Below are 27015 nucleotides of genomic sequence, written 5' to 3'. Positions count from 1 at the left end.
CTAGGCCCGAAACGTCAGCTTTTGTGCTCCTGAGATGCTGCTGGGCCTGCTGTGTTCATCCAGCCTCACATTTTATTATCTATAATAATTTATGTTGGTACGTTTTAAGCAGACCATTGTAGTGTTCTGGCCCTTGAAATGTGATCACATAATTGAAGCGCAGTTCTCCCTGAGAACAATCTAAATAAAGTTAGGCCATTGTATCAGTTCAAAATTATTGTAAGATAGTGTAAACTTCAAGGACATTGTGCTGTTAATTCATCATAAACCAGTGATTTAGTCATAAACCGAAAGTACTGCACATGCTGGAAATCAGAAACAAAAGCAGAAATTACTGGAAAGGCGCAGCAGGTCTGGCAGCATCTGTGGAGAGTTATCATTTTGGGACCAGTGACCCCTCCTCAGAATGAATGGTAGCCAGAAAAAAGTTGGTTTTTATGGAGAAGAAAGGGTGGGGGTTGGGGGGGGTGGGGAGGAAAGGGGGGAGGAGTAAGTGATAGGTGGAGATTGAGCCCAAAGAGAGAAAAGAACAGGTGGACAGCCAAAAGAGTGGATCACAACAGTCAAACTAGGAGAATTGCTGCTAATGGGGACTATTGGTGTTTAACAATGGGTAGTATGTGATAACAGACCAAGTGAGAACAAGGCTCAGTGTGTGGGATTTGAGTCAGGACATTGCCTCAGGCCCTCAAATTATTGAGCTTGATATTGAGCCTAGAAGGCTGTAGAGTCCCCAAACTCAAAATAAGGTGTTGTTCTTCCAACTTGCACTGAGCTTCATTGGAGCAAACCTGAGACAGAGATGTTGGCTAGGGACCAAAGTGGTGTGTTGAAGTGGCACTTTGAATTGCTCCAAGGTGTTCAGTCATATGTTACAATGACTTTTCCTGTTGTCTGCAGCTGCTCACTGTCTCTTCTTAATGTTTGTGGAGACTATTATGGGAGGCACTTATATGATCATTAACTCACTTTTATCTTGCTGTAATATTTTAATTTTAATATTTGCTTCCCTCATTTACCTTCTGCTTTGTATGGAGCTGTCTGTTTTTATTTTTAATCACTGGATAACTGACAACAGTGAAGTCTGACAATCTGCTGGTGAATTGTGGCAGTCTCTCCTCATCACACAAAAGCTGTAACAATAAGTGGAAGGGATAGTAGGACCTGCAGATGCTGGAGAATCTGAGATAAGAAGGTGTAGAGCTGGATGAACACAGCAGTCAAAGAAGCATCAGAGGAGCAGGAAGGCTGACGTTTCGGGCATAGACCCTTGTTCAGAAAAAGGGTCAAGGCCCAAAACGTCAGCCTTCCTGCTCTTCTGATGCTGCTTGCCCTGCTGTGTTCATCCACCTGCACACCTAGTTATCTCGCAATAAGTAGAAGATTGTGTAGGTGACTCATTCGTGTGTACGGAAGATCTGTAAGACCTTGAGGACAAGAACAAGGCAACAACTAGTGTCTTTTTAGCATTGTAAACCATAAATGATGCTTTGCAGGAGTGTTATTGAATAGAAATTTGCACATTCTTCCTCTGTTGGGACAAACATAAAGTAAAATTTGCAGCATACAGAACGCTGCCATCTGGAATCTGTTATCTCTCCCACACCATGATCACTAGATAAAATACTGATGTCAGTCCAAAGTGAATTTTAAAAGAACTAAAAGGGTGAGGGTTGAGCATATTTTTCCCCCACCCTCACTGTTTACTGCCTCCAGCATTTTGCGTCCATGGATAAATCAGACTGGATCAGAATTCAGGTCGGACAGTCCAACAGGGCTCTCAAGAAGTGTTACCAGACTCGAAACGTTAACTCTGTCACTCTGCACAGATGCTGCCAGACCTGTTGAGTGAAAGGAGAGGCTTTGAGCATCTGCAAGTTGCTATCTATGCCAAGACATGTGTTTGTTTGATTCCCACGATCCCACAAACTGCAATGGGTTAACTGGCACTTCTTTTTCATTTATCAGCAGCACACAATCCCAATGCACATCAGATAAAGCAAATTTTACTTGAGTTCACTGCTGCAGCTTTCATATTAATTTAGGGAAAAAAACACATTTTTGTCCTTTTTTATCTACTTAAGCTTCTCTCTGCTGAATTATGGAGGGTTTGTGCATTCTATAAAAAATTGCCAGCTATTTTTCCATGCCCAGTAGTCATTAGGGCTGGTAATAGCTACCTGGGCAACACAGATCTGTTTCTGATGATGAACTTGGCTTGGATCAGGAGCCAAGTCTCAAAGGTTGAATGGAGTGCAGTAATCTGCTTTTTGTGTCATAATCCTTTTCTGTTAGCATTCTTCTAAATGACTGAAGCAAGGTAAAGAGTCATGGCTTTATGTGGAGCACACCAGCAAGGTTTTACTGAAAGAAAGAGAAGAGAAATTAATCCTGGAAATAGCCAGTTAGGACACATTTTGAAAACCAGAATGTTATAAGAGGGAGATAACAAGAAGGGAATTAAGTAGTCATGAAATTGAGTGCACTTAGGCTCTAGTGGATTAAGGTTAAATAGTGTGGAAGGAGGGTAGATATATTTGGAGGTTAGGAGGGGAAAGAGGGAAAAGTGAAGTGGACTGGCGGTGGTAGGGTTGATGGAATATAGAAAGGTTGAATATTATGATTGAGAATGGAGTCACTGTGTCAGATGACTGTCAGTGTACTGTATCCTAGTTCAGAAATGCAAGTTCAGAAGGGGTGCTCAAGGAACTTTTACAGACATGTAAATCTTGGAGACTTGGACCCTGAAATAATGGCAGTCACCAAGTCACCCTTCAATTGCACCTGAGCAGTACTTAACTGTAGTTAGACACAAGCGTGTCAGTATCTCTGGCACTCACCCTTTCTAATGTCAGCCAGGGCCCCCTGATTAGTGTGTCACTTTGGTCCAATCAGGGAGCTCATACATTCCAAGACGTCCAGTTGGCTAACCTCGTTACAATCACGACAGTCCCCTAGTTCTGTTCCCTTTTCAAATATGCAGAGTTAGGAAAAGTCCCAGCTCTGCGAGCCTGATCCTCAAAAATGGCCTCCAGCATTTTGCATCCATGGATGAATCAGGCTAGATCAGAAGTCAGGTCAGGCAATCCAGTTCTCAAGAAGAGTTACCAGACTTGAAACATTAACTCTGTTTCTCTCCACAGATGTTGCCAGACCTGTTGTGTTTCTCCAGAAATTTCTGTTTTATATAATCCCATGGGGTTGCTGAGTCTTAGGGCAGACTAGATGGAAAACCTGCCTCGGGTTTCAGGTGCTGTTTAGATACTAAAATAAAGGAATAAAATCTAAACCATTCCTCTGGCTGTCACATCTCTCACATACTTCACTCCCACACACATCACACATGTCCCATGAACACTTACACCTGCTATGTTGCCCCATGTGCCTCCATCCATGGTACCATCTATATTTTTGTCCAGTTAATTCTTATTTCCACACATCACCCTTTCTCTCTTCACATATCATGCCAACTCAACCAAATAAAAAAAACTGTATTACAGTCTATATTCAATTGAGAAAAGAACCCTCATTCAAAACACTTTCTGGAAAATTTGCCAGTTTTGACACTTCTTGGCAAGTCTTGACATTTCTTAACAGTTCTTCAGAAGTGTGACACTTCTTGACAGGTCTTGACAAGTTTGTTTTTAAGTTGACATTTAGCGACAGGTTTTGACATATTTGACAGGTCTTGAACAACTCCACACAACTTGACAACTGTTGACAAGTTTAACACTTCTTGACCTACATCTTGATAGCCCATGACAAATTTGACATTTATTGACAGATCATAACAAGTTTGATCATTCTTGTCTGGTTTGTCATTTCTTGACGCACATTGACAGGTCTTGAACAGTTTGATACTGTGTGACTGGTCTTGACAAGTTTGATACTTGACAGATTTGAACGCTTTTTAACAGGTTTCACATCCCTTTCAAAGATTGGCTGTTCCGAGGGGTTTGGGCACTTTGTAGACAAATTTTCACTTATAGTGCTCCCAAAGAGTGCCTGATCCCACAAATGGGTTCTTAACTCCTTTCTGAAGAAAATCTAACATGCTTGCCCCGAAAGGATATCAGATCCTCATCCCAAGGATCTTTTGGACCACAACTACATGGGCACCTCAGCTCTCGTGTGAAAATGTTAACTGTCAGTTTCCAGCGTGGACTTTGGAATTTCTGACATCTTCTCCCATCAGTCTTTCAAATGACGAGTTAGTAATTGCTAAAGGGAACAGAAGTGGAAACTGTGTTTCTTAAAAACAGACGTGAGTGGAGAATGCTGGTGGTATAAAGAAGCAATGCAGATGGAAATAAATGGAACAGACTCAGACTGTGTTGTAAATGGTCATTAGGGCTGCAGATGATAAAAGAAGCTTGTACAGTGTTTTATTTCTCCACTGGTGTTTTATTTTATGGTGACATTTACCTTTACTACCAACTGGAAAAAGTGGAGTATCCTATTCTGTGATGCTGAAATTAACTGGCTGAGTGCTCTAAGGAAAAGCTAAACTGTTTTCAAAGATTATTCTGGGTAATGAAGGTTTCATAATTGGCTGTGACATTTGATTTCACGTCAAGTATCAGCAGTTCTAGGTCAATCACCGGCAATATAGAGTCTAGATCTACAATGTTAATATCTTTTAATATCGATGTAGTTACAGTAGCAGTTGCTGCTGTTTTATTCAGGAAGATTTATAGTTGGCTGGAGCTTAGCAACTGCAGTCATCTTTGGTGTTTTTCCAATTTTATACTGTCAGACGTCTTTTTTATATTATACTTTCTTGGCATTGGAGACTTCAAGCAATTTTAACCCTGTAATCTGGGCATTCGATTTGTTTCTGTTTTATTATAGCCCACAATTTTAAAATACTAATTATATGTTCTCGTTTGATTCATACAGTCTATATGCCTGAACCATGTCTATCTCGTTCATCGTCTTTTTTGGTAGAGAACTGACTACAGAATGGAGTTCCCAATAGTGTAAAATGTCAGAATTCTCATGGACTAAATTTTATGTGGACGGCCTGTTGCTAGCTGTTCGACAGAAGGAACATGCACATATAGGAATATAAAAATTAGGACCAAGAGTAGGCCATTCAGCCCCTCAAGCCTGCTCTGCCGTTCAATCAGGTCATTATGGGTCTGTTTATATATTTCTTTCCTTTATTCATTCATGGGATGAGGGTGTCGTTGGCTAGACAGTAATTAATGTCCATTCCTAATTGCTCAGAGGACAGTTAAGAGTCACATGTAGGCCAGACCAGGCAAGGATGGCAGTTTCCTTCCCTAAAGGACACTAGTGAACCAGATGGGTTTTTCCAGCAATCGACAATGGATTCATGGTCATCATTAGATTGTTAATTCCAGATATTTATTGAATCCAAATTCCACCATCTGCTGTGGCAGTATTCAAACCCAGGTCCCCAGAACATTATCTGGGTCTCTGGATTAACAGTCCAGCAACAATACCACTAGGTCATCACCTCCCCTGTCTTTCAAAGACAGTGTTTCCATAACCCCTTGATTCCTTTGACTAATAAAAATCGATCTATTTCTGTCTTAAAGATATTCCAACACTCTGCCTCCACTGTCTTTCTGGGACAGTCTGTTCCAAAATCATGCACCCCTCTGATAGAAAAGAATGGGCGACCCCTCAGTTTTTAAACAGTTACCCTTAGTGCTGAACTCCTCGCTGAGAGGGAACTCCCTTTCCACATTCACTTTGTCAAAGCCATTCAGGATCTTGTATTGTTCAATCATGTGTGAAGAAATTGTGTTTTTTTTATTTTTCTATGTTTTTGATTATGGACTGAAACAGAGAAAGGGCTGTTTTCCAGCAAGAGACTGAAGTAGGAATTGCTGTACTTTTTAAAAAGCAAACTTCTGAAGCTCATTTTAAGTCGTGTTTACACTGCTGCTTTGTTTAAGCAGTGAAGGATGGTGTTTGTAGGCGGTCCAGCACCAGGGGTGTACAAAGTGAGATTCAGCCGGCAACAGGTTGCAGATTGGTTTGCGGTGTTGTGCCCATTTAGAGATTGGGACACAGAAAACTGAGAGAGGTAAGAGGGTTAGAGTTTTGACTGGCAGCCTTGTATGTCAGCAGTTCATAGTTTATTTGTAAGAAATAGTAGTTTTTGAAAGTACAGAAACCTGAATCAATGTTTCTGTTTAGCCTGGGTCTATTCTACAGATAACGAGGGGGCTTTGTGTACTTTGATAAAATGTTTACTTTCTGTGATGACTCCAGAAATAGAGCCTTGATTTTTACTCAGTGAGGCATGATACAAGTCACCCGTCTGAAGTGAGACAATTGATTAAAACTGAGATTAAAGCATGAGCATAGACAAATGTGACAGTGATGACTTTTTTTCTAAGCATCATGGGAAATGTAGCCAATACGGTAAGTATCATGGAATAGGAAGTGCTTTTTCTGGGAACCTAGCTCAGAATGTACATTTTTAAAACTGAATGACCTTCACAGCTTGAAATTGAATCTCAGGGCGATAAGGGAATTAGTAGGACACATCATTAGGCTCACAGCGATAACAATTGTCCCAGAGCTAATGGCAACATGGAAGTGTTGTCTGCAGAACATGTCTGTCCCTGTTTTATTGATAAGGATATGTGATGTAAGTGCTCAGATAGTTGATGGCAAGTGAATAAAAACATTGTAATGAAAAGTGAGAATTAAGACTATAAATTATGTTTCAGAGAGAAACCTTGATGAACTTAAACCGAGTTTGTCTGCCAGCATACATTTGTAAAATAGAATCTGTAATGATTGTGACAAAGTTTCAAAGAGGCTTTATCAAACTACATAAGGCTTCATTTTTTCGAAACTCTAGTGAAACCAAGCCTATTCCAGTCCATCCTCATCAGACACCTCAGTTGTTCTAAGTATTAATTGAATAAATCTGCTCTGAATCACTTCAAATGCTGATACATCCCTAAACAAGGAGATCAAAACTGCATGGTGTATTCAAGATATGGTCACACTAATGTCCTATATCAATGAAACATAGCATCCTTACCTTTATGTACAATTCCTCTCCTAGTAAGGGATAACATTCCATTAACTTTTATAAACATGCTGTAGCAGCGTCGCAATATTTTCTTGACTTGTGCACTAGAAATCTAGCTCATTTTCCACCTTAGGATTCTGCAGTTGTTCTCCATTTAAGTATTCTTCCTTCCAAAGTGAACTGGGTCATGTTTTCCGGCATTGTACTCCATCTGTCAGATTTTTACTCTCTCATTCAACATACCTTTATACATTTGCTTATATCCTCCTCGTAACATATTTTCCTATCTAACTTTTGAGTCATTAACAAATTTAGCTACCATGCCTTTGTTCCCCTCATCTGAGTCATTGATGTAAATTGTAAAAAGCCGAAATTCTCTCTGCATGATTCCACTTATCACATCCTGTGAATCATGAATCGACTAATTCCTAGGGACTCTATGTTTTCTACGCATATTCTATTTTTAAAAAACAATCTTCTGAAGCTCCTTGTAAGTTATGTTTACGCTGGTGCTTTGTTCAAGAAGTGAAGGAGGGTACTTGTAGACAGGCCGTCACCAGGTGTGTACAAGGTGAGATTCAGCCAGCAACAGATTGGTTTGTGGAGTTACGACTAGTTGTAGATTTGGGGGTGGAGGTGTTTGGGAGTTGAGGGTTCAAGCTTTTTAGCTAGTAAAGTTTATGTGTTAGCAGTATCCAGTTGTTAGAATCTACGTATTTGGAATAAGTAGTAGTTCTTGTAAATACAGAAATTGCCAACCTTCTGTCTGTGCTGCTGTGTTAACCCTTACATTATGAGTGCTACTTGGAGCAATAGCCTTTTCAGCCTTCCAGTTACACTGCATGAAAACAGAGCATCTAATTTGCATATAGCCCAGTTACACAAACCGACCGTAAGGAACAAAAGTAGACCATTCAGCCCATGGAGTCTGCTCTGCCACACATTGTGCCCTAGGTTGGTCTGATAATCCTTAACTCAACTTTCCTGCTTTGCCCCCCCATAACCCTTGATTCCCTTTAATAATTAAAAATCTGTCTGACTAAGCCTTGACTATACTTAATGACTCAGCATCTATTGCTCTCTGAGAGAAGAAATTCCTCCTCAACTCTGTATTAAAGGGGCCATCCCTCATTCTGACATTATGACCTTGGTCCTAGACTCTTCCCATAAGAGGAAACAATCTCTTAGCATCTACTCTATCAAGTCCCCTAAGAATCTTAAACATTCCAATAAGATCACCTTTCATTCTTCAAAACTGGTATAAGTACAGGCCCAACCTGCTAAACCAGACATCAAAAACAGTCCCTCCATACTGGGGACCAACCATATGAGCCTTCTCTGGATAGCCTCCAATGCTAATTCATCTTCCCTTTAATTAGGGGACCAGAATTGTTCACAGTATTCTAGGTATGTTGTATGGTTTTGTTGGCCTTTATTTCAAAAGGGAATGAAGTGTAAAAATAATAAGACTTCCCTATTTTTAAACTCCATTCCCTTTTGAAGTAAAGGCCAACATTCCATTTATCTTCCCTATTACAGGCTGAACTTGGATGCTGGCCTTTTGTGATTTATGCACTAAATCCTTCTGTGATACAGCTTACTTACTCCATGAGCTAGTATTGGCTAGTAGAGTGGCCCTGCCAATTTAGCTTTTGAAGAGATAAATATCCCTAATGGGCCGGTTTGGAAGGTAAAGTAATTTTCAGAGTTACCTATAATATCATAGGTAATATTGCGCTAATATAAGTGTTATTTTTCCAAAATGGTCGCGGTTTCAGTACTGTTGAGGTGAAAGCATCAGGTATTCTGCCATTTTGTTTCATGTCAACCGGCCTTGACATTATAGCTTGGCTGCCTGTTCTGCTATGAATGTTACTGTGGTGATCTGCATTGAAGGCCTCTGCATCCCAAGTGGTGCTGTACAGGGATGGCCAGGCTGCCATTCCTTGAGTATTTTCGTCAGAACTGAGACAGTGGCAGAGATGTTGAATGCGGCATTGGCCTTAGAAATAGGCTTGTACTTGATTAACGCCACTGATGCCGGGCACTGCTTGGGCATGTCCACTAATCTGCATGAGGAACTGTCTTTTTCGGCAGCAATGACACCTCAAGATTCTCTCAATCTGGTCATCCAGCATCTTGTGCATGTGGTAGCACTAGAACCTAAAACCTCTGTTGCAGGGACTTTCAACTTACACAAGAGAGATTTTGACTAGGGGAAATTGCTTTTGGTACCTGGAGTCCTCTCTTGTTCCCTGATAGACTTTCATCTAATGAAACCTTTTCCTGTGACTGCACAGGAAGTGTACTAGCAATTTCCTGTACTCCTAGGCAGATCTTGCAAGGCAGTGATATTTATAAACTATGTTTATCTTGAGTCCTCTTTCTGTGGTTGAGTGCATGCCATTGTTCCAGTGAGCAAGAACAGAATGGTACTAGCTTTGACATGTCAGGCAGTACTCTATCTTTACTTTTCCCTCGATGCCCAGAGTGACCTTTAGAAATGGAACGAGGTCAAAAATCACATGACTCCAGGTTGTATTTGAAAGCACAAGCTTTTGGAGTCTCTCTCTCTCCTTCTTCAGGTGTTGGTGAAAAAGGTTGGCATCAGACCCAGAATTTGTAAACAGAAGATCAAAGGATCATAGAACTGACACAGATGTTTTGAACAAACTTAATATGGCTGTCAAAACTTTGGATACAAGTTTTGATTTGATTTAATATGCAAATCCCAGAACTACATAAGGTCACTGCCCCGAGATAACTAAAGGTTTTATCCGTAGACCAGAGATGACATCTCAGGTCAGACAGTGCATTTTAGGTGTGAGGCCTTGTTTAGAATCTGTCTGTGATGAGAGCAAATATTAACTGGAATGAATTCAGTTCTAATCATACCTTTCTATCCTGTTCCACCTCATCCCATACAGGAAACTTGTTTCATGAAACTGTAATTTGCATATCCATCCTGACGTCTGCTGTGACTTGTCTAATACTTATCATAAATACATTTTTTTCTTATACGTGTTAGTCACTCAACAACAAGGCAGCAAATCGTATCAAGCTTGCGTCAGGAGAAGGAAGAGAGCAATTCCAAGAATTTTTTTTAGCTCAGTGTTTTTAAGGCCTAGATTATCTCAGCAGAAGCAACGGTGTAGCAAAAATGATAGTGTTTGGTAAAAGGAATGTATCAAAGTATATAAAGCAAGTTGACATTTGTTTCATGGTAGTATAAGAACACATAATAGGCATCAGTGCCTTTTTTGACTCCTAACACGATAATGCCATGGTCACGATAAAATTGTAGGAATGTTTGCAGTGGAGAAAGTGGAAGTTGGTTTCAAGTTGTGAGGGAACATGCTTTCTGATCAACATTTATACCAAAACCAAAAACAGATGAGTTAATTTATCTTAGTAGTTTGAGGGCTTACTGTACATAAATTGGCTGTTGACTGTGAACAGTTTTTGACATTGTGAAAGCCACTACGTAAATGTAACGCCTTTTTACCTTGGGTTGGCTGCTTAGCATTTAGAATTGTTTTATGACTTTAGGAAATGGCGCACATGCCTTTGGACTCAGAGCTCATGGTGCATGCTATCTATCTTCCATTCTTAGGATTCAACAGGTTAAATGATAAGTCAAAACAACTTAAATGCAGTTTAACACTTGTGAGGGCCATATAATTCCCATTGGACCAAATGATCTAGTTGGGCTAAGGAGGAAATAGTGTTCATGATGAAATACACTCTTTAAAATTCAGTAACAGTTTATGAATTGCCCTTGTATTGAATCAATTTCAGGGTGTGTTTGGATTTCTATTTGACACATTTGTTTTATTCTACCAACTTTTGAAATAACTACAGCAGTAAATAGATAATTTTAATTAAGTGTTATTGTTGTTCCATGTGCATTTGTGAGGAGAATGCAAAGTAACAGAATCGTATATCTATGCTTGAAACATGCAAAATACTGTACTGAAAAATGCAAGGCTATGGAAAAGGAGGGAGTGTGGCTTCTTAGATAATTCCTCTAGTGAGTTGGCATGACATGATGGGCCAAATAGCCTTCTCCCTGAGCTGTAAGATCTTTTGCTTCCTGCAAGGGGAAAGAGGAGATTAGAGTTTCTGCCTTGAGGAAGCTCGTACAGAATATTACAGTCTCCTTACACAAAGCAGATCATTCACTATATTGTCAAGACCACTGACTAAATAAGTGATAACTTTATATTACATGGCCAGTATTTTAGGAATTGAATTTTGCAATTGTCTATTTTTATCTGAAAACTGCAAATCAGTGGCCTTCGTTATTCTCACATAATCTATGCAAGGTCTTTATTTAATTCATATTTCATACCTCAGCCATAAATTGGTTACAGCATGGGTGACAGAGAAATCATTGGCTTGTTACATCTGTGCAACATCTCTGTAAGGGCAACCTAGCTAGTCCCACTCCACTGCCCTTGTTGCACTGCAGTTTCTTTTCTTCTCAAGGTGTTCATCTAATTTCCGCTTGAAAACCAATATTGAATCTCCCTATTTGCACATGCACAGTTTTATCTTTTAATGCAAGACTTGGAGGTTAGATCACGTTTGTCACTCATAATGTGTGATTTTCAACTGTAGATGACCTTGGGGAGGGGATTGAGGTTCCTTGCAGGAGGCTGGCTAATCAGATATCCTTTGGATATTGGAGAGGGAACCCTTTCTGGAGGGTGGGAGAGGAATGGGCAGTCTGGTGCCCTTTGGGTTTGTTAACTGAAGAAGGTTGTGCATAAGTGGCTCAAATCCTTTGGAATTGTCCAAATTGACAAGCGCTGTCAATAAGTGTCAAGAGCCATCTAGAAGTGGCAAAACCTTCCAAGAAGATAGTGGGGCACTGAGTTTTACTAGAACCTGGAAGCCAATCACAGTATTTGAGTGGCAAGGATATACTATAGCCATGATACAGTCTGTTGTTATCTCGCAGGAGAGAGGAGACAGAACCAAAGTGGATAGCAGCCTCCATGCATGTAGAAGTGGCCACATAGGCAAATGAAAGTCCAAGGACACAACGTGTTACAGGATCTCCCAGATCCCGCAGTGTTGCAGCATGATTTTAAAAAATCTTTAACATCTTTCTGCTATGAACCCCACAGCTATGGCAATACGTAATAGACTGTTAAGGCTCAGTGATTTCAAAAATTGCCATCCAGCTCTGCTCAGCCCTTTAGCAAACTTCTCAAGAGGGATTATGGAGTGTTAATTGGAATGGAATGGATTTGCCATTAGTCTGCCTTCCCCCCCCCCTCAACAGATCAACCCCTTCCCCCCCCCGCTCCACACACACACACACACACACACACACACACACACACACACACAAAATCAGCTTGCGTACTGAAAGTGGTGGCGTTCTGTGTCACCCTCTGGAAATGCAGTTTTCCAATCATACCTGCAGCCACTCCTGCCCCCACCAGCAACTGTACCGACCAAATTGAGTCAGGAATTGAACAGCATAGCCATCACAACATTGATCCCCTGAAGGCAGAGATGAAATAATTTGGCTGCCTTTTGAATTATTTGATGGAATGTCCACTGAACAGACTGGAACGCATGTAGACAGATGGGTGGAAATAAGGGTTTAGATTTGCTGTTTCATTTTCGTTTGTTTATACACATGCCCACCTGAGGTGATGTACAATAGCACTGAGGAATGTAACATTACTCCAGTATTTAGACTTGTCTGGTTGTGTTTGGGTGGATCATTGAGTTCGATTGAAGGTGGTACACATGCTTCTACAGTGACAAAACCCTGCATGGTGTACCGTTGTCTCACCTGCGAAAGTGCATTTTCACTGATTTGCCTTCTGTTGACGGAGCATCTTCTTCAACATTTTGGGGCATCCCTGAGGTCCTGAAAGGCACTACAGAAATGCAAACCTCCTTTCCCCTCTCCTTTTAAACAAGTGTTTACCCAGCTCATGACCTTGCCCCAACCCCACCCTCCTCTGTTTACCTTATCTCAATAACATATTTTCCTGTCTGTTTCCCCAAATGTGGTTATCTCTCTTCTCAACTGCTTGCCTCAACTCCTGCTGCTGTTCTGACCATATTCTCAGTGAGGACGTTACTCCTGAAGCAGAAAGGGCAGAGGTTACTGACGAAACTGTGGTTCACAGCAGGTGGTGTAAGATGTTGCGGAGGGCCATGGAGAGGAGGTAGAGGGCGAATGGGACATGAAGGCTTTTGTCTGAGTTTATGGAGCTCCATCAAAGGGAAAGCCATAGTGCTATGACATTTCTTCAAGCAGTCAGAGTCTATTAAGAATGTAGAACACTATGGCACAGTACAGGCCCTTCAGCCCACGATGTTGTGCTGACCTATTAAAACGAAAGAGAGAGGGTTTGATGGAGAGTGATTAAATAATCCTCCCCAACAGCAAAAGAACATTCCTGGAATTACAGGAAAAGCAATGGATGGCATGGATCTGGGATCTCAAAGCAGTGATAAACCTTGAAATGTTTTAGTACAATTGGAGTTAAAAATTCTTGTCCCATTCATAATTGCTGAGTGTGATATGTGGATGTAGGAAAATTCCTGGCTTTCTGGCCTTCAGAAATGACAACCCATTTGTGGTTTGGGGGAACTATCTGGAGTGGGATTTAGGCCAATTCCAGCCTTCACCCTTCTTACTTGCTTTGTTCACTTTATTCCTCCATCCACACACAGTCCATGCTTCATGCTTATCTCACACAATATGCCCCTCTACCCACCTCCATGGCCACGCATACCCCCTGTGCCAACTAGTACCTGCTTCCATCTACCATCCTTTCTCCCATTACCTATCGTTGACAATTCAGCCAGTATTCACCAGTACCCACCCACACAGGGAGGAAAAAAACTTCCATTACTTAGTTTCCTTCTTGCAAATGACACAAATTGTGAAAAACACTGTTACATAATTTATAAAAAGCTTGACAGGTCTTAACTACCCTAACACTGCTTCAAATGCCTTGGAAAGTATTGATAATTCTGAACGTCTCTCAACACTTCTTGACAGTAAGGACAATCCCAAATTGTTTGCACTCCTTTTCCTCACAGTCAGCTGCACAGTTAACAATCCCAAAGGCTACTTGAGTTATCCTCCAACACCACAAAGAATACCTAACCCACACCCTCCCAAAGAAGTCCTAGCCCCTGTCTTCGAGGTGCCACCAGACCATACTCTTAGGATTACCCACTTTTCCCAAGGAAGTACCTTAACTGTCTAAACTGAATGCATTGAGAGCCTTCCTGCTGTAATCTCCACAGTCCAGGTTTCAGATAGCTGTGATTCTGAAGTCCTATTTGAATGGAAGCAGGTGGCCATCCATATGGCTGGTTCCCCCTGTAAACCACACATGCCTGAACTACAACCCATCCTGGTGAAAATGAGAAGTGCTTTGTTTGGTTCAACACCTCAGATTTTGGACATCTGTTACTTTCAGCAAGATGGAGAGAATCTTCCCTGTAACGAAAATCTAGGCTTAAAGCTCGGTTGTTAAAATGTGCTATTTCTTCCTTAGTATGCATGCAAGTGCATATCCATATATGTGCATGTTGCAGTTAAGAACATGTGTTTACTTGTTAGCATTTTTAGAGAGGCCCCTTCTCTATGGAAATGAGGATAGGAAAGATCTTGTCCTTCAGTCTGTGTGTGAATTATTATCTCTTGTTGATAAAGGCGATTGGTTTCTGCTTAGATAAACTGTATGCAAGGTTACACAATGAAGGTTACACAAAGCTCTTTAGTGTTGATGTGAAATGATTGCAATAACCTATACAGCACCTTTTCTTTCCCAATAGGTAGAGAAGATTGTCGATAAAAGGAAAAATAAAAAAGGGAAATGGGAGTACCTTATACGATGGAAAGGTTATGGAAGTAATGAAGACACTTGGGAACCAGAACATCACCTCCTTCATTGTGAAGAATTTATTGACGAGTTCAATGGACTCAATGCTTCCAAAGAAAAGCGAACTAAATCAGGGAAACGGGGAAATAGCCCAAGGCAGGTCTTACGGGACAATCATGGAACTTCGCCGCTGAGAGCCTATGAATCCGCAAAGGGGAAGGGGGGAGGATTACGCAGAAAGCGGACTAATAATGCACATCAAAAGCAAAAACGGGGTACGATAGGGAGAGATGGAAAGCACACATCTGGAGAGCCCAAGAAAATCATTGCTACTAAAACAGTGCATTACAGAACAACTGCAAGCGGAGTACAGATTATGCCTTACAGAAAGACTGATAACTCATTTCAGAATGGGGATGCACGACACGGCAAAAATGCATTACAGTTTGACAATACCTCAAGGCAACAGGAAGTGAATGTGGATCTAGAAGAGCAGGACTTTGCAGAGGATGGATCAGTTGCTGATTCTCCTTTGGTAAACGGAGTAGGTATGTAATAAGTGTCGGTGTTGCAGTGACAGCAAGTCATTCAGCTTCTCTCCTCCCCCTCCCCCTCTACCCCAGGGCTACACTGGTGTTTATCCTACATTGTTCATTGATGTACTCATATTTGGAGATTGCATTAACATTTTTAATTATTGCAAGCAGCATGATTTGAACTTACAAATGGTTCAGTTAAACATACCTCTGCCTTTGTGATAGTTCTAAAAATAAATTGCTAGGGGTTTGCTAACAGTAGTGTTCATTGACTAAATAGAATTGTTCAGTTGCAGGCTGACACTTCACCACATTCTGTTTCAATAGGGATTTCTAATGGACAAGCTAACTTACCATGCTCTGTGAAAAGAAAGCTTGCGGAAGACAAAGAAGACTACGTATTTGACAAACGGCTCAGATGCAGTGTACGACAAAATGAAAGCAACTATCGATTCAGGGACATTGTTGTTAGGAAGCAAGATGGTTTTACACATATATTACTCTCTAGCCAGACTTCAGACAACAATTCATTAACACCTGAGGTAAGGCCTATAGCTCACGGTGTTCTTTTAATTAGTACAGTTGGTTCTATGTTGATATAAAGCAAAAGTTCTATTCTTGTGTGATCTTGCATTATAAGAAAATCAAGCAACAGTCATTCCATTGAAATTAATAGGGCCAGAATCGTGTTATAGCCAATAAAAGTAAGGAAAGTTTGCATTCTACAAATAGCAGTCTAAATTTTTCAATCGCAAAAAGCCAATTTGTGTTGAAGAAACACAGTTAATGGCAGAACCAACTGTTTATGACCCTACAGATGGATCCTGAAATCTACAGTTCTGAGGGGGTTTCAGTTGCCCTGCCTGCTGTTTAAAAATTAGTATCTTGCTCGAATAATAAGAGCACAGACACAGTTAACATAGACATCATTGATCTCCATCTTTGTGTTAATGAGTAAATTAATGAATAGAGCATGGGGTTGGGTGAAAATACTTTCACCATCAGGCTGAGCCACACTGTGATGGCAGGAGTATCATGACTGAAGATTATTTTCTGTTCTGTACTCCTGCCTCTCTTCCTCCTTCCCCAGACTCTCTCCTCCCTCACTGCAGCCCCCACCAACGCAGCTTTCAGAGATCAGGAAAATATTCAGGAACAATAAAAGGGGTCAATACTGCGGGTCATTCCTCTCCCAGCCCAGCACTAGTGATTGAAACTGGTCCAGCAGATCACATGCATGTTATTTATAAAGACCGTGAACCTTGTTATCTGATGCAGTTACTGTACCAATCTGGAATGAGTCCAGCACTCCTTTGAAGATGTGCAGAGAGCCAGCACCTAACCTAATAAATTAAGTCTTAGAGACTACAGTTTCACTGTGGAGCAGTCTGCAAGAAAAGTTAGCAGCAGTCACACGCTGAAACTTTTCGGGTACTTTATTCCCTCCAGTCATATCCTATGCTCTCTCTTTATTTTGTGAACCCCGGTAGTGGGATATTCACAAGTTTCATTTAGCTGATGATGAGCTTCTCTTCAAGGTGCCTGTCCAGTTTGACCTAAAAGGGATATGAGGAAAAGTCAGGAGATTGGAACTGAGGGATAGAACCGGCGCAGGCGGCATGAGCCGAATGGCATCTTTCCACACTGTAACAAATCTGTGATTCTGAAATCAAATCAACTTGCAATTTTTTCTTGCGCTTTCGAAAAGCTGAAAAGCCTCTCTGTGAGGTAGCATTCTTTTTAACTACTTTTTCAAATCTATCACTTTTCATCCTGACAGGTTTTCATAGAATCCCTACAATGTGGAAACAGGCCCTTTGGCCCAACAAGTCTACAGCGAACCTCAGAACATCCCACCCAGACCCATCCCCCTATAACCCACCTAATCCCTGAACACTATGGGCAATTTAGCATGGCCAATCCACCTAACCTGCGCATCCTTGGACTGAGGGAGGAAACCGGAGCACCTGGAGGAAACCCCGTTCTTTTAACATCTTTTTCATAGGATGTGGGCATCACTGGGGAAGGACAGCAGTTTTTTTCCCCCACTAAAGGGGAAGATAGGCTTTTGTGGAAATGGCTACAATCAGGCCAGCTCTTTGTTCTTAATTTTGTTGAATTCCAGTTGCAGCATCTGCTGCACTGAGATTTGAACCCACATCCCATGAACATCAGCCTGGAATTCTGGATTGCTAATCTACTGACATTAACAATGCATCATTGCCTCTTAAATTTGATGCATTATGTTGAACCAAAACACTTCTGGCCCACTCTTCAACCTGAATCCTGTCAATTGTAATCCCACTCCTCCATCCCGCTTGCCTCCCAAGTAATATTCCAGTTCTGTCTGTCTGTGTTCCATTCTTTAAAATGCTGTTCGTATTGTTAGCAATTCTCTGTGCTCTTCTTGTTCAGCTGCCTGGTATTCTCGAGAGGGCTTGTATGTCAGAACTGGCTGGCCCTAATTCTGCCCTCCCAGAGGGATTACTGGGCATGAACCACAAACAGCAATCCTTTGATGATCTCACTTTTCCTGAGAGATGAGTTGGAGTGCTTTGCCGCTGCTAGAGTTGAGATATGCTAACTCAGCACAGATTGGAGTTGCCGCGGTTAAAGATGGATTCAGTGTAGGTTCCATGGCTGATTTGGCTCTTTTCGGGTTCTGTTTGCAACATCACAGATGAGGGTGAAAAATTAACAAGTTAAAATCTTGAACTCTGCAAATCCCCACAGATTAGAAGTCACATATATTGTACACGAATCAAACAGGAGGTAAAAGCTTTTTATGTAAGAGCAGCACATTGTTCTACCATAAGCTATAGGGGCAGAATTAGGCCATTCAGCCCATCACATCTGCCCCACCATGAGACATGGCGACACACACACATTCTCTCTGTCTCTGTCACATGCGGGCATGCGCGCACACACACATTCAACCAAAGTTAGCAACTATCTCAAAGATGAGTCTGTCGTTGTTAAAGTGATCACTATTTGAAAATTGTGGCCGTAAATTCTTTTCAAACAGGAAGTGCAAGTGAAGCAGTTCAGAAAATGCTTATGAAGCTAATAGCTGGGATGGCCGGGTTATCATATGAGTAAAGGTTGAACAGATGAGGTTTGTATTTCCACTGGAATTTAGAAGAATAATATAAGATGTGATTGAAACATATGAGGTCTTAGGTGGCCTTGGCAGGGTGGATGTGAAAGGTCCCCTTTATTCTGGTCCTGTTAATTGGGAGAATCTAGAACTAATCATCAGCATTTTTCAAAAAGAGACAGAGGGGGAGAATTATTTCTTTGAAGGTTGTGTGGATTGTAATTCTCTTCCTCAAAAGGCAGTGGAAGTGGGTATGTGGAAATGTGGAGTAACCTGATGGGCCATGATCTCACAGAATGTGCAAGCAGATTCAAGGGGCTGATTGGCCTTCTTCTGCACCTAATTTGAATGTTTGCATGTAACAGCCTCCAATAAAATAACATCTTTTAACTTCCAGGGCCTCCCAACGTGCCCCAACAGTGAGAGATAACAATTAAATCTCCCAGTTCTGAGTATGAAATCACACTGAGTGTGAAATCACATTGAGTGGGTGATTATTGCAGTTCCTGCCAAGATATTTAATTGGTTCCCATATGAAAACTAGTCAGAACCAGCAAAGAGTTCCTGACATGGGGCAGGCAGGTAAAAGAAGACACACAATAAAGAAGTTCAAACTCCTGGACCTCCAGTGACGCACCTTTAGCACACCAGTGATCTGTATCTATGCAAAGTCCCATTAAAATGAGAAAGCCTTTGGACCATTGCTTTCAACCTTCCATTGACCTGTGAAATCAGAGTATTTTGTCACAACACCATGGGTCTGCCTTACCTGAAGTGAATTGTTAATACATTATATCTTCATATCTCCTATGTTTTGTTCATCCAAACTCCGTCCTAGGCTGTGCCCCACATGTTTCACCTTCCTAAGTCCTACCACCTTGAAAGTCTGCAGCACATGGCATCCTTTTTGATGATGGATCAGAAAGCAAAGTGAATATCTGTTGGATGTCAGAGTTTGCCTCGGGTGCTGGAGGTCACCCGCAGCACTGAGTTAATCGGTGATCCCTGCAGCTGCAGTTGGCATGAGATTTGTTGGACTTGCTATTGGTCTTATCTGGAGTCCGTTAATTTTGCAGCTGGTTGTTACAACGCCACTCACAGATGCTCGGGAAATTCTTTAGCTTGTCTGGAGCTCTTAGCAGGAGTAAACCATTGGGACTGCAGTGAGCTTGTTCAAATAATTTGCCCCAAGGTTGCCCCAGTCTGATTCTTCATGTTGGGCTAGGCGCTGTCTGTAGGCTGGAGAAAGGCCACATTTGGAGTACTACGTGCAGTTCTGGTCATCTTACCATAGAAAGGATATTACTAAAGTAGAAAGAAGAGTGCAGAAATGTTTTACCAGGATGCTACCTGGACTGGAAAGCTTGAGTTATAAGGAGAAGCTGGATAGGCTAGGACTATTTTCCCTGGTGCGTACGAGACTAAGGGGTGACCTTTAGGGGTCTATAAAATTATGAGAGGCATGGATAAGGTAGATAGCCAACAGGTTTACCCCATGGCAGAGGAGTCTAAAACCAGACGGCATTGGCTTAAGGTGAGCGTAGAGAGATACTAAGGGGTCCAGAAGGGCAATTTATTCACACAGGGAGTGGTGAGTGACTAGACCGGCTGCTCGAGGAAGTAGTGGGGGCTGGTACACTTTTGTCATTTAAGAAACATTTAGACAGATTGATAGCATCAGACGAGCAGGAAAGTTGATGTTTCAGGTCGGAACCCTTCTTCAAAAATGGGGTGGGGGGAAGGGATCTCCAAAATAAAGAGAGAGAGGAGGGTTGGGGCTGGGGAAGGTAGGTGGAATGGTGATAGGTGAGTTCAGGCAGTCCGTGACTACTCCCAAGATGGGGCATTCCACTCCCGAACATCCCAGCCCTCTTATTACAAGGACCGCAACTTCCCCCCTCTTTGGCTGTCGAAAATGCTCTCGAGCACATATGTTGCGTTTCCCGCACCTCTGCCCTCACATCCCCTCCCCCCCACAGAAACAACGACAGAATTCCCCTTGTCCTCACCCCATTAACCTCCGGATCTAACGTATCATTCTCCGCCACTTCCACCACACGCAATCTGACCTCACAATCATGGATCTATTTACCTCCCCACCCCTGTCTGTCTTTCGGTGTCCGCTCTCTTCGCGACTTCCTCTTCCGCTCCACACTCCCCACGAGCCCCACCATCACGGCACCTTCCTACAACCGCAGGCAGTGTTACACCTCCCCGCCTCACCTCCATCCAAGGAGCCAAAAAACCTCCCACATCAGACAGATGTTCACTTGCACATCCGTCATTGTGGTCTGTTGTATCTGCTGTTCCTGATGTGACCTCCTCTACATCGGTGAGACCAAGCAGAGACTGCTTTGTAGAGCACCCATGCTCGGTTCACAACAAACGACAGCACCTTCTGGTCCCGAACAACTTCTGCTCCTCCTCCCACTCCCTGGGTGACATGTCCATTCTCCAGTATGACAATGATGTCATCCAGAAACTGGAGGAGCAGCACCTCATATTCCGCATTGGGAGCCCACAGCCCAATGGTCTCAATGTGGATTGTATCAGTTTCAAAATCTGGCCTGGCCTCACTCCATGACCGACCCTCCCTCTCATCCCTGCCTCCTTGACCTGACACAACCCATTCATCTTTGCTCCCATCTATCTGCCCCTTTCACCTCACTGACCAATCCCCACCACTTCCTACCTGCACTCAACTGTCACCAACCCACCAACCTCACCCAGCCCCACCCCTCCTCTCTCTTTATTTCTGAGCTCCCTTTGCCCTCCCCCATGGCTGCTCGACCCAAAATGTCAGCTTTCCTGTTCCTCTGATGCTGCCCGGCCTCCTGTGTTCCTCCAACTCCACACTGAGTTATCTCTGACTCCAACATCGGCAGTTCTTACTATCTGTCGACAGGAGTGGAGTGATGTGTACCATTTGGGCTGAAGGACCTGTTTCCATGCTGTAAACCTCTTTGGCACAGCTTGACACTGAAAATCCCACAATTCAGTGCTTACAATTGTTCCTCATTCACGGAATAAGTGCAAATTTTGCATTTGAGAAAAGAAAGAGAGTTGTATTTTTATAGCATCCTTCATGATTACAGGACATCAGCTATGGATTGACAACAGGTGTCAGCATTCCCGTAGCCATGTCAAATCTCAGCAATTATTTCCAAAACACACATTTAGGGTGTGTTTACACTCCATTTAGGGTTAGGATTAAGGTGAGCCAATGCACATTGCTGTACAGTTGCAAAAAATGCTGGGTTTTCTTCTGTTTGCTGTGCTTTTACTTTGATGGGACATAAATATTCAACATAGTGTACAAATCAAGTGCGGTGTATTTTCCCATTCATTCCATTTTCCATGAACTATTCATCAGTGTAATTCCCTCCTTTCCCTTTCTGCAGATGGTTTGTTTTGCAGTTTATGTTGGATTGCTTTCTGGCTGCAAGTCATTTTGTTACTTTAAACACCTATGTATACAAATATCAGTTGTAACCATGCAGAATTCGATCTTTAAGGAGATTTCATGCTTCAGAAACCAGTGCATATGCTGAAGTTTCAATCACACAACATACAATGCAATGCAGTATGTGTGTTGAAATAATTTCAGGCATCAGTATAGCATACGTTGTTTCAAACACTGCTCTTCGTGGTTCTTATGTGGTGGATGCCAGGCCATTGAATACATTTAAGAACGAGATAGACAAATTTTTTATTAGAAATGCGTCAAGGGGTTATGGGGAGAAGGCAGGAAAATGGAGTTGAGGCCAAGATGAGATCAGCCACAAAAACAGAAGTTGCTGGAAAAGCTCATCAATTCTGGGAGCATCTGTGAAGAAAAAAAATCAGTTAACGTTTCTGGTCCAGTGACCCTTCCTCAGAACTGATGGTAGTTGGGAAAAGTGGGTTTATTTGCAGAAAATAATGAGAGGGATGGGGGAGGGAGTAAATGGTAGGATAAAGGATAGAGCTCAGAGATAAGAGCAGGTCGATAGACAAGGGAGATGCTGATGATCAGGCTGGGAGGGTGAATAGCTGTTAATTGAGACTGTTGATGGTTAACAATAGGTAGTGTGTAATGGCAGGCTATGTGATAACAAGGACTAGTGTGTGGGGTAGGCGGCTAGGATATGGGAGAGTTTAGGCCCTAAAATTATTGAACTCGACATTGACTCCAGAGAGCTGCAGGTTCCCCGGTGGAAAATGAGATGTTGTTCTTCCAGAATGTGTTGAGCTTTGCTGGAACACTCCTGCAAGCCCGAGACAGAGATGTTGCCCGGAGAACAGGGTGGTGGTTCTGTGAAGTGATCACCCTGTCCACACTTCGTTTCGCCAGTTTAGAGGAGACCATATTGTGAGCAGCGAATGCAAAAGACTAGATTCTGGGAAGTGCAGGTGAAGTGTTGCTTCACCTGGAAACTATGTTTGGGCCGTTGGACACTGGGGAGGAAGGAGCTAAATGGACAGGTGGGAAAACAATGCTATCGTTTACCTCCTGCCCTATCCCCCCTCCCTGTTTTCTGCATGTCGACCTTCATCTTCCCAGCCACCATCAGTTCTGAGGAAGAGTCACTGATTTTTCTTCACAAATGTTGCCAGACCTGCTGAGCTTTTCCAGCAACTTCTGTTTTTGTTCCTGATTTTACAGCTTACGCAATTTTTTCGGTTTTTATGAGATCAGCCACGATTGTAGTAAATGGTGCAGCAGTCTTGAGGGGAATTGCCTTTGCTCCTAGATCTTTCGTAGTTCTATCTTTTGGTCTCTGTATTTCATGCATTCTGCCACTAAAAGGCATAAAAATGACATCAGAATTTGGACACAAAGTCCACAAAATGCACTTAACCTCAGGCTCTTGTAACCATTTTGTTGCTGTCATTTTATTGCCGTCACAAATTCTTCCAACTGTTTTGACTGCTATAAACACCAGTGACCTATTTAATATTTCCAAGACAATTAGCTTCTTGTGTCTGGTTTCCACTCATGTTGAAGCTGATTTTTAAAGTTCGGTTTTTAAAGTTTGAATCAGCTGAGTCTCAGTAGAATGGAGAAGTTTCATGTGAGCTGGATTGTGTTGTGCACTACATGCAAACTACTGCATTATCACTGCCCAGGCATTTTTAAACAAACTTTAGTTTAAGATCCATAGATTTTAAAACCGTCCTTTCAGGTATAGATTCTCGTGATTAAGAATTTAGTAAAATAGCCCATTCAGAATGACTGATCTTTTCAGCTACACCAGAAGTATAATGCTTCAACCATAAAACTTGCTCCTCAACTCCCCAAGGCATTATCTACAACTATAGAGTAGCTTATGGGTTTGTTTATAGCCTGATGATGTTTTATGATAAATTAATCATTTGAAACAGTATAAAGTGCAGTGTGATCATCTTATCCCCATTATAAAAACAGCGCCCTTCCTTAATTTTTTTTAAGATTCCTCAAGTTAATATGACCCAGCTGGAAAGTCAGAAGGTGCAAATGTGGTGCTAAAGGCAGTGGAGGCAGCATCATTCAATATTTTAAAGTAGATGGGATAGGTGGATTTTTCTGAGGAAAGTTATGGGGAATAGATAGGAACGGGAGGTTTGAAACACAAGCAGATTACTCATAGTCTGATTAAATGAGAACACAGGCTGAAGGCCCAAGCCACCTACTTCTGCAGTAAGTTCTAAGTTTGTATATGTGCACTTCTTGATGTTACCTGTCTCATATGTAACCATCTCCATTCGTTCTCAGTGTACAAAGCTTAGGGGAGGTGATGCCTAGCAGTGTTAACACTGGACTGTTAATCCAGTGACTCAAGTAATGTTCCGGGCACCTGGGTTCAAATCTCGCCATGGCAGATGGTGGAATTCAATTTGAATTCAATAGAAAGGGAAAAACTCTAACAAAGAACAAAGAAAATTACAGCACATAATTAAGAAACTAATGTTGACCATAAATCCATTGTTGATTTTTGGGAAAACCTGTTTTGGTTCACTGATCCTCTTTTAGGGAAGGAAACTGCTATCCTTACGTGCTCTGGCCTACATGTGACTTCAGATCCACAACAATGTGCTTGACTCTTAACTGCCCCCTGGGCAATTAGGGATGGGCAATAAATGCTGCTGAACCAGCGATGCCCTTATCCCACTAATGAATAAAAAGAAAGCCTTTGCTCTCTCAGACTGTTATAGCATTTGGCAGGCACCTGCCTATTGGCATGCCTGTGGAAGTAAGATAGATGTAAAATTTCATTGGCTGGTTTTCAGTAGGTCCCGTCTCAGCCAAGATTTGTCATGCATAACCAAATTCTGTTAAACTTTGAATGTCTTTACCATGGAGGACTCTGTATTTGCAGTTGCTGGGCATATTCAGGATTAAAATTGGTAGATTTTGGACTGTATGGGACTTGGGAGTAGTTCAGGAAAATGTCACAGAGGTAGAACATTAGGTATGTTTTATTGAAGATTTTATTGAATGATATTGTGGGTACAAAGGGCTGAATAGCTTACTCCAGCTCCTATTACTTAAGTTCTTGTCAACCTCTGGGTGCTGTGGTTTCCTCCCACAATCCAAAGATGTGCAGGTTAGGTGGATTGGCCATGCTAAATTGCCCATAATGTTCAGGGATGTGTAGGTTAGGTGCATTATAGGGGGGTGGGTCTGGGTGGGATGCTTTGAGAATCAGTGTGGACTTGTTGTGCCAAAGGGCCTGTTTCCACATGGTAGGGATTCTATGATCTGACTAGAGTTGTTGTTTCTTGATGTACCCTTCACTGTCTTGCATTCAGTTGAATCTTGTCGATTTGGGAGTGTGCGTTGACCTTCTCAATGACATCTTGCCATGCCTGCTGCATCTCTTGGAGGAGGTATGGCATCTGTATCTCCCAATCATTCCAACAATTCACGCTTCCTGCAATTTGTCGGTGAAACAAAATTTCCTTTTCCTCCTCGGCTGCATTTTTAGGCGGGGAAATTGCACAGTAAATAGCAGTGTTTGAATTCCATGCTTCTACTTCAGAGTCTGAAACTGTTCGAACTCTTGCAGAGTGTCACCTGTAATAATTCTGTCGTGTGTCCTGCTGTACACTTTGCAGTGTGCTCTTTATAGCTCATGCAGTATTTGGGCAATTTTAGGAGTGAAATCGATGTAATCATGAGCATTCTGTATTACCTTAGTAATATATAAACACTATTCAACTAACATTTCCTCAGCAGATAAACAACTACTTCTGCCTTTTTTGTAGGATACTAATTCTGGCCTTTTGCCCATCCCCAATTTTAATTGCTCCATCTTTGGCTGCCGAGGTCCTAAAGTCTGAAATTACTGCCCGAAAGCTTTCTGCCGTTCTGTCTCTCTTTCACACCTCTTCTCAGGCATCCCCTAAAACGCACCTCCTTGACCAAGCATTTGGCCATGTGACCCTATATCCCTTGTGGCTCCTTTGAAACACCTCAGGGTACGTTGTGACATCAAAGGCGCTATATAAGTGCATGTTACCATTGAATCTTTTACCTTGGTCTCACAGTAAAACAAAATTATCCCATTTTGATGATTTGTGTAGATCCAGTCATTGACCATAAAATGTGGCCCTTTTAATGTGTAGTTGAATTGGTTTTTATACTGCCATCTGTTCTCTGATAATACTTGAATTACCGATTACTATTTGGCTCTTGATTCTGATGAGAAAACAATTGACTAAAAATTAGTTGGTAAGACACCTTTTCTCCATTAAGTGAGAAACCAAAGGGTAAGAGACAAACAAAGATGGAACATGTTGGTGTTTTATTTTCTTTGGAACGTGATTCATTGCGTAGGCAGCTGTCCCAAGAGCAACACAGTTTCTTTCAGATGAAAGCAGACAGCTTGCTTATATTGTTGACATATTGTAAAGCATGGCAAAATTTGTAAGCACCGCTGAAATCTCAGCGTACAGTTTGTAGTGCAGTGCAATGAGTATGAGTTAAAGATCATCCTTCCATTCCTCCTGATGGGTCTGTTATTTTTTGTTGTACCTCTGCACCAATTTCAATCAGTGACAACACATGTGGGACTGTAGTCTAATCAATAAATCACAAGACAGGTAAGCGTTTGGTGGTGTTCTGCCAAGTAAAGGCATAGCTCTAAATGTGGCAAAGATTCCAGTCAGATAGTCAGTTTCACCATGCAGTAACATTACTTCTTTACAAATTAGGCACTGTGCCAGTTGCCAAACCCCAAATCAGTGCCACTCCTCACTGTGTTCTTCAGTATGGCCCTTGAAATCTTCAGAAGATTGTAGTAACGGAGGAACCGATTTCAGCTAAGTCTCGCTTTCCTGCTTTCTGTCAGCAGTGTTTTTACTTGCTGCTTTAGATAATTACCCGCTCCTTTTTTCCCAACGTTGTGACATATGACGGCACTGATCACCACTTGTGACAGGATACTGCACATTCTGATAACTGTGGGTGAAATCCTAACCATTACACTTACTTAGCTACTGGTCAATTAAGAATTGACAGCAATCTGATTG

General features: G+C 41.9%; 1 protein-coding gene across 2 annotated transcripts in view; it reads left to right on the top strand.

Moving 5' to 3' along the window:
* Positions 1-27015, top strand: part of LOC125459978 (chromodomain Y-like protein 2) — a 144247-nt gene that overhangs the window by 63297 nt on the left and 53935 nt on the right. For both annotated transcript variants that reach the window (XM_048546983.2, XM_048546985.2), the window contains exons 2-3: positions 14843-15437; positions 15753-15967. In XM_048546983.2, coding sequence (XP_048402940.1) covers positions 14843-15437; positions 15753-15967 — 810 coding nt within the window. The remainder of the gene's footprint in view (positions 1-14842; positions 15438-15752; positions 15968-27015) is intronic.

Source organism: Stegostoma tigrinum, chromosome 16, assembly GCF_030684315.1.
Source record: "Stegostoma tigrinum isolate sSteTig4 chromosome 16, sSteTig4.hap1, whole genome shotgun sequence".
NCBI classification, from domain to species: domain Eukaryota; kingdom Metazoa; phylum Chordata; class Chondrichthyes; order Orectolobiformes; family Stegostomatidae; genus Stegostoma; species Stegostoma tigrinum.
The sequence above is the reverse complement of the archived record's forward strand: the minus strand, read 5'-3'. Positions and strand labels throughout refer to the sequence as shown.